General features: G+C 34.9%; 1 protein-coding gene across 1 annotated transcript; it reads right to left on the bottom strand.

Moving 5' to 3' along the window:
- Positions 1–6: 6 nt before the first annotated feature.
- LOC111367059 (scarecrow-like protein 5) lies at positions 7–3,980 on the bottom strand (the record flags this gene model as incomplete). Its single annotated transcript, XM_022987754.1, has 3 exons — positions 3,758–3,980; positions 1,110–1,195; positions 7–1,030 (listed from the first exon to the last, which is right to left on the bottom strand). A coding segment is annotated over exon 3 (1,023 nt), but the record flags the coding sequence as incomplete, so codon positions are not given.
- Positions 3,981–9,459: the final 5,479 nt, after the last annotated feature.

Here is a 9,459-nt window from a genome sequence, read left to right as displayed (position 1 = left end):
TGGTACTTTACATGATTCCGCTATCATTGATAGCCTCTGACCCACAATTTCAAGCCCACCCCCTCGGGCATAAGCTGATGTAGGATCGTCTATTCCAGTAATGCGGATGTCTGGAGGCCCACCAGGCCGAGCAGCAAGAGCGTGGATCAGAGTGATCCACTGGCTGCCCTGAGCAATCTGAAAATCAATTATATGTATCTTATTTTCATCTTTCATTGCATCTGCAATGGCCCCGTTTGCCGACAAATATCCAAATTTGAAATAAGGACAGATTTCATAGAGAAAGTGCATGTAAGACAGGAGCTCATTACTGGTGGGCTCTTTACACCTTAGCGCTTTATAGATGGAGCTTCCCGACGAGGATAATCTTGCAACCAACCCCTCCAGCATGTAGGCTGCTAACCGCTGCTGTGGTTCTCCAGAAACTGAAACCATTGAGCGTAATTCAGACATCAACCACTCACAGGTCAATAAATCATTATCTGAAACTGCTTTTGCACAGGCAGCCATAATCTCTTTTAAGTTCCTTCTCTGGATCATCTCTACCGCTTGCTGGGACAACTGTGCCTCCAGTGAATTTTGATTAACTGCACCTGAAATGGTATTTTGTGCATCCAAGATTTGAGTTTCAGGCCCCAGCATAACATTCTCCAGTTCTCTTAATTTGTGCTCCAGGTCATTAACATTATCCACTGAATGAGACCTGTTCGAATCCAAATAACAGTTGCTGTAACTTGAATGATTCATATCTGATGAATGCTCCTGCTGACAAACAGGACTGCCGTTGGGCGAAAAATTGACAGTAGAAGGAGAATTATAAGCAAGAAAGCTGCCACTTCCTGTGGATGATTCAATGGTGCTGTGCTGTTCAGGTGTTTGAACAGAGAATTGTGTAATACCACCTTCATAGCTTGTATAGAGATCTAGATTATCTAATGGAGTTAACAAATAGGACTCAAGCTCATGGGGAGGTTCATTGTAGAATCTGGCGGTCCCATTTGAACTCCCATGGTTCTGAGATGTCTCCATTCTGCAGTAACCAACTTTATGATTTAGCAGTACAGTAGAAAATTTAAGTTGTCTGAGAACTCGGCTATGGAATAATCAACCTTGGCCACCACAAGTTACGCGCTCCGACATTTAAAGCTCCAAGGGAAAGATTGTTAGGCTGTTCATCAATTTAAATTGACTCATTCTGCAAAAGACTTCGTAAAATTATTATAGAAAAACGATTTCTCATGCACATGGAAAACAAGCAGACCATTTTGAGAGACTTCATGAGGATATAGGAGAGGTGCGTTGAGGAGTGGGCCCCAAGCACCTGAGCAACTTGGGCAACTCTATAATAAGCTTCAAAACTAGAACTTAAAACCAGTCTTTAGTGCTTAAATTCAACTATAAACGAGTCTATAATCTCTATCAGAGGAAGACAATAGCATAGCGTATAAAGGAAGATTATGTATCCTTGCATTCTGATAATGTTAAGGCCTAAAAGATCATTAAATTACCAACTTAGTATCTACAGAAGACCTAGTACTAGTAAATTGAAGGGCGACATAAGCAATAAAGAGATTAAAGATAGTTCTAAAAACTATAAAATGATAAGGAAGGGGGAAAGGTAACCAAAAAAAGATGATTAATAAAATTGTGAGTGACAACAACCATCAATTATTCCCCAGAGATTTCATGTGATCTTGTTCGATTAAATTCCGGGAGAGCTCTATAAATTATTATATACAAATTCCAGTAATTAATTTGAAGATTGAGGATACAGTCACAGGCCAATAAAATTTTTTATAAGTTCATGTAAAAGCTCAAGAAACACGCGCGGTTTTAATCAAAAGATCTCAGTTTTCACAAACCCATATCTCAGACTCCATAAAATCTACTCACACTCAGCTAAAACATTAAATTAACATAAAATAATTACCATGAATTCCTTGCTAAATACCCCAAATTTATTTTGAACCAAGAAACAGTATCTGGAGAATTCAGCAGAAATTCATAAGAACTTCAAGTAAAAGCTCAAGAAACACGCCGTTTCCAGATGTGTGTGTGTAAGAGAGAATTAAAAGATCCCAGATTTTACAAACCCGTATCTCAATCTACTCAAACTCAGCTAAAGCATTAAAATTTAACATATAATAATTCCTTGCTAACCCTCCCCCAGTTGATTTTGACACCAAGAAACGGTAGCTGGAGAATTCAGCAGCAATTGTATTCTCTGCTTGGAGAACTTACGTACCTTTTCACTGATAGTTTCTTTGTAATTCTTCTTGATTCTACTCAACTTCAAATAAGTTTTCAGTGATTTTTATTCTTTGTTACAGGAAAAATTGTAGTAGCAGTGGCCGCTTAATTGCAAATTTATCACAGCCGTTGTCCTGCTAGTACTGACGCGGTTTCTTCTACACGAAATTGATTCCTTTGTCAACGAAAGGGATAAGTGTTCATCTGACATTTTAGTTGCAAATTTTTGTCCCGACTTGACATTTTCTTATGAAATTGACGAATATAAATTAATAAAAATATATCTCGAAAAGCTGACTAGAAGGTCAAATCATGATATTGGTCTAAAATGGAGAAGTACATCTGATGATCAAAAGTTTTTTTAAACCTTTTAAATTTGGCCATAAACTTCTTTCGACTACCGATTGTTACGGATTATATCTTAATTAGTAACGCAACTTAAAAATTTTGATTTTTAGTAGATTTTGATAAAAAATTATAAATTTAAATGAGCTGTGTTTTAAATTGACAAACGATAAAATAACATGTGGTATGTATGTAATTCATTATTTAAAGCTTGATGTACATGTATGTAGCAAGTTCCATATCGAAGAAGATACCTACAATGTATGTTGACTCATGCATCTTTTCTCTGCCATGACAAATAGTATAGAGGCTTGCCCTATAACAAAACATAAACGAGTCTATAATCTCTATCAGAGGAAGACAATAGCATAGCGTATAAAGGAAGATTATGTATCCTTGCATTCTGATAATGATAAGGCCTAAAAGAACATTACCAACTTAGTATCTACAGAAGACCTAGTACTAGTAAATTGCAGGGCTACATAAGCAATAAAGAGATTAAAGATAGTTCTATAAACTATAAAACGATAAGGAAGGGGGAAAGGTAACCAAAAAAAGAAGATTAATAAAATCGTGAGTGACAACAACCATCAATTATTCCCCAGAGATGTTCATTTGATCTTGTTCGATTAAATTCCGGGAGAGCTCTATAAATTATTATATACAATTACCAGTAATTAATTTGAAGGTTGAGGATACAGTCACAGGCCAATAGAATTTTTTAGAAGTTCATGTAAAAGCTCAAGAAACACGCGCGGTTTTAATCAAAAGATCTCAGTTTTCACAAACCCATATCTCAGACGCCATAAAATCTACTCACACTCAGCTAAAACATTAAATTAACATAAAATAATTACCATGAAAATACCCCCAATTTATTTTGACACCATGAAACAGTATCTGGAGAATTCAGCAGAAATTCATAAGAACTTCAAGTAAAAGCTCAAGAAACACACAGTTTCCAGATGTGCGTGTGTAAGAGAGAATTAAAAGATCCCAGTTTTTACAAACCCGTATCTCAATCTACTCAAACTCAGCTAAAGCATTAAAATTTAACATATAATAATTCCTTGCTAACCCTCCCCCAGTTGATTTTGACACCAAGAAACAGTGCTGGAGAATTCAGCAGCAACTGTATTATCTGCTTGGAGAACTTACGTACCTTTCACTGATAGTTTCTTTGTAATTCTTCTTGATTCTACTCAACTCCAAATAAGTTTTCAATGATTTTTACTCTTAGTTACAGGAAAAATTGTAGTAGCAGTGGCCGCTTAATTGCAAATTTATCACAGCCGAGGTCCTGCTAGTACTGACGCGGTTTCTTCTACACGAAATTGATTCCTTTGTCAACGAAAGGGATAAGTGTTCATCTGACATTTTAATTGCAAATTTTTGTCCCGACTTGACATTTTCTTATGAAATTGACGAATATAAATTAATAAAAATATAGCTCGAAAAGCTGACTAGAAGGTCAAATCATGATATTGGTCTAAAATGGAGAAGTACATCTGATGATCAAAAGTTTTTTTAAACCTTTTAAATTTGGACATAAACTTAAAGGTTGAACCCCAACCTTAAGGGTACCCCATCGTTCCTGCTTTGGAGCATTGTGATGGAGGTAAATCGCAGGTTATGCCTTCAAGAGTATAGGGTGGAAGGCTGCTTGTACACTTGCACTTACCCAAAAGTCAAATTCATATTTCAAGATTCGAACCCTTGACGCGGCAGTCTCAAGTAAAACTGGATTTCTCCACCCTCCCCTTTTACCACTTGGAGATGTGCCCTGGGGGCAAATTTGACCATAAACTTCTTTCGACTACCGATTGTTACGGATTATATCTTAATTAGTAACGCAACTTAAAAATTTTGATTTTTAGTAGATTTTGATAAAAATTATAAATTTAAATGAACTGTGTTTTAAATTGACAAACGATAGAATAACATGTGGTATGTATGTAATCCATTATTTAAAACTTGATATACATGTATGTAGCAAGGTCCATATCGAAGAATATACCTACAATGTATTTTGACTCATGCATCTTTTCTCTGCCATGAAGAATAGTATAGAGGCTTGCCCTATAACAAAATTACTCTTTATAGCTTAATACATGTATAAATTTCTCAAAGTACCCTTATAGCACTTAGATTTTTTTCCCTCAGAGATTCCAGCCTTTAACCAGCAGACCTCCCGCCCTCTAACTCCCCTTAACCTTACCGTAGACGAGGAAGAAAGTGTACATTAGGCTCCATACAGTCTCGACCGACCTCAACTCGTGTGTGTGTATATGTGTATATATATATATATTTTCCCCATTATAATACATAATAGTGATTACATGCTTAGCAATAGCACCCAACTGCACAAGAAACATTGTTTCAACGCCAAAAAATGGTCAAACTGGCTGCATTTGTGTTTTTCTAACGTTGTTTACATTTGAATTTTGACAATTTCGAGACACATTGTACCAATGTAACTACCAGTGTTGACTTGTGTGTGAATTCACATGATACATCTAGCTTATGATGTCAAATTGTAATAAATAGGCCACCTTTATACATTTAATTTCATTTATTTGATGGTGCAATTTTTCCATTAGAATATTTAGAATTTAATAGAAGCATTAAGAGGTAATAATGCAGGAAAGATTATTGGTTTAATGGTGGATCCCACTAGAGTAATGTTTCAAACAATCATTCACCATCAAGCTGCAATTCATTATAATTAATTAGTCAACATCACTAATGATAATTTTTCATAATTAAGTGACCTTTCACTTCAACCTATATAAAACTAAAAGTTGGCATCTAATTGCAGTTTCACTCAAGAAATATTGAAAATCCTGGCTGGCTTTTATCACAGAGTCTAAAAGCAACATTACAAAATTCTACACGTTAAGGTGTCTGTAATCTATTATGCTTCAACAAGTTTTTTCCTAAAATTGGCATGAACAGTCCTATGCCAAGTTCACTTTGTTATTAGGTGCTTGAGAATTCATGAACCTCTTAAAGAGCATGTTAAGAAACATTAGAAGGGTGCGTGTAGCAGTCCGCCCTAAAGTAGGGGTGTTGAACCGATTCTCCCTTCTCTCCAAATTCACACCTCGGAGCATACCATTCTTATAGAGATAAGTGTACTACCACATCTTCTTAAACTGAAATGAAATGGTTTGGGAGGGAAAATTCATTGTATATTAAAATTATCAACAAGAGAAAAGCAAGGTCATAGCTCTCCAACCCATCTTGAGTCCTGATCCTTCCTCCATACAGGAGCAAGTGAGATTGGTTGTTGTGCGCTTAAGAGAGATGACTTAAGAAAATTACCCTTAATAAGATAATTCTTTAAAAGATTTGGCATGTAAAGCATCTTTTTAGACAAATAGATGACGAGCCCACCTTCGTGCTTCGCTCGACCCACCCATTCAAGTTAGCTCACATCACCGATACGTGGCTCAGCTCATGCCTCGATGGGGCGATATAAGTTTGCACTTTTATGAGAGACTTGACATCTAATGGATTCACCATGCGCATGCATGGCGCCGCTATGGCTGGTTTTCAGGTTTGAATTCTGGCGATTTTTTATGAAATATTCCTACTTTTCGTGAATTATTGACACTATTTTGCGGAATGTGAATTGAAATATATAAATAGGTAATAAATTTCAATTAACTAAACAAAATTACATAGTGTCTTTAATTCAATTCTTTTTGTGTTCTTCAAGTCCTTGGAAGAAAAATACAAGTGCTTAAGTGTTTTCTTTTTCAAGGCTTGTTCATTGCTACAAACTATTTGTCCCGAGTCCCTTTAAGCACTAAAAGCAATTTAGCAATTATTGTTTGAGGACAACGAATATGTGTACATGATCGTTTTTAGCATTCTTGCATCTACATTTGTTCTCTTCTCCCATTCTTCCTAATTTTGGTTCAACAGGCGGTACCTAAAAGGTAGCCAGAGATGCCAGGTATTTTGGTGAGATGGAGGTTGAAATGCCCAAAACCTATGTCCAGAATGTTATTTAAATAATTCATTTAGTCATTATAAGAGTTGATTGACACATTGTGATACAAAAAAATTTGAAGAACTTTGCAATATAAAATAAGCTATTTTATTGTCTCATAATATGTCAAATAAATTTAATCCATTAATGAAATATAAATTCATTGATTTGGAAAATAAAATTCTGATTACAAGATAATTTTAAATTAAATGCTAAATATTGAAAGAAAATAAAATTCGTGATCCAGCAACACAAATTTTGTCACCAGTCTCAAGCTCCAACTTCGATTAATCAAGTACTTGGAAAATATTTTAAATATAAAATGAGCATACCAATACACCCAATAGAGATTTAATGACAGTATTTTCACAGTTTAATATAAAAAATAAGTAAAATATGCAAATAACATAATTTTAGAAAGGGATGGAAACCTGACAATCTCATTCTCACTTAGATCATATCCATTCTCAATCTCCACTTAGGGTACTTAACCCTATGATTGATTTCTGTGTAGATCCACATAATAATATCTTGTAGTATTACTCACGAGATCTTTCTTTAATTTGGATAACATAATAACATATAAAAGACATAACTTAAAACATTGAAAGATGAAAACACAAAACCACTTGGCAGCTACTTACTTAGGACCGAAAATTCTTGTGAACGGATCTCGAACACGCCAAAAAATATGGTATCTATGTGAATGGAACTGCAACAAGATGGTATTTATAGGTGCGATTTGATAAAGATAGTTAACTAATTAGAATTTTAAGAGGACTATTAATTCAATATAGATTGATCTTTCAACAAATAAATTTATCATAAAATTCGAATTTAAGAAAATTCTAATTACATGAGAATAAGATTTCAGTATGGATATATGCAAATTTCAAGTTTTATCTAAATACTTTTATATCGGATAATTAAATAATAATTTATTAGATATCGAAAATAGTATTAAAATTTAATTCAGTGTAAAACTCATATATATTCAATTATTAGGAATATTAACACAAGGTCCCTCGAAAGTGGTAAGATTTTTAAGTTACCCTAAAATCTCAAAACTTGCATTTATACCTCATAATATATTATACGTATGTTTCAGGTATTACAGAGGTAGTCGAGGGTGTTAAAATTGCCAACCGTCTTAGCTAACGGAGGGTTCCTTTCAATCATCGGATACTTCAGCTTTGCCGATGCTTTTATGTCTACGTTCATTCTCTTCTCTACTGCTTACTACTTCTTCTCCCAGTTCTGTAACGCAACTCTGAGAAAAATGGAGTTTCCAGCTTAGTGACTAAAATGGCTCTAGCTGGGCTGGGCTGGGCTATCTGTTCAGTAAGCCCAAAATTGATTCTTATACCTTTTTCTTTTTTTCTTTTTTCGTTCTGGTAAAAATGATACGTATTACTAAGGGCTCGTTTGGGGGTTTATGTTTTTGCTTTTGCTTTTTTGGTGAAAGAGCTTCGTTTTCCTAAAATCCCCTCTAGCCAGATAAAGCACTATCTAAAAATTATTCAAACAAGTTCAAAAACGTCTTCTGAATCTTAGAAATAATTTTTAACTTTTTAAAAGTCCTATCAAATATGTCTTCTATTAATTGTATTATTTTTCAGCATAATACGAAGGGATTTTAAGAAAAATCGCCTAAAAATAAACTCGTTAAATATATTAGATCATTCAAGGTTTTATTCGTCATCCCATGATCAAGCATAATAAGATTTGATTATAAAAAAGAATGAGGTGCGACCACAATATAATTAGAGAACATTTCAATTTTTGTGTCTTTTTTAGTAATAACTAATAAGTCATCTTAAATAAAATTGGTGTACGTGCTTTTAAAATAATTTATTAATTAATGACACTTGAATGCATCAAATAACAAATTGTTGTGTGTATGTCACATAAAAGAGCTACCGATAGTTTTTACTATGAATAATTTTATTCATTTAAATATAATTACTCATATTTATTTGCAAACTCAAGCTCGTGCATCAATTTCAAAGGTGAATATTTTAACATTGTTACGCCCTCACCAAATGACTTCAGCACATCAGTCCCACTCCTCTACGAGGCGCCACGTGTCCCTACGAAGTGGTTTCGAAGCCCGAACTCCAATTTGACGTACTGCAAGGCACATACATCACAAACTAAATCTACTGAAACGATCGAAGCGTCCCCCTGAAATCGAAGCGTTTGGCACTCCGAGATGCTCTTTTAACATATTCCTTCGCCGTCAATTTCAGAAGTATATCTATGTCAGGATCCTCAACCCCATGGATTAAGTGATATGACATCTCCACAAGTTTAGTTGATGTGACATATCAACTTTATGTCAATTCAACTCAGGAGAATTAATTATCCGTCCACTCTAGACGCGGTTGATTGACGTCTACGAGCGGACGTCTAACACCGTCAGATGCATACACGTGTTCCACATTCAACGGTGCTCCTCGTCTATATATACCCAATGTTTGGTAAAAAACAAAGGTAATGAAACTCATACTAAACATAGCTCTCCACACTCAAGAAATATTTATTCTCCTTCTCACTCTCTTGCACAATTCGATCTTTGATCCGATTATTGACTTGACCGTCGGAGTGTATGTGGCCGCTACCACCCACATTGATTCCGAACATGCGCTTTTGATCGTTTGTTATTGTGCACATGGAGGATTACGTGAAGCGGCTATCGATTGGTCATGTTGAGGGTTTATTTCGCGAGGTCAACAAATATCATGGAACATGTGTAATTAAAAAGTTACTTAAACCACTCAAATTAAGCAATTCGATCCTTTTAAATAATATTTGAGTAATTCTCAAGATCAAATCTATATCCATTTCATGTTACTAAATCCGCCCCA

Source organism: Olea europaea, chromosome 18, assembly GCF_002742605.1.
Source record: "Olea europaea var. sylvestris chromosome 18, O_europaea_v1, whole genome shotgun sequence".
Taxonomy (NCBI): Eukaryota; Viridiplantae; Streptophyta; class Magnoliopsida; order Lamiales; family Oleaceae; genus Olea; species Olea europaea.
The sequence above is the reverse complement of the archived record's forward strand: the minus strand, read 5'-3'. Positions and strand labels throughout refer to the sequence as shown.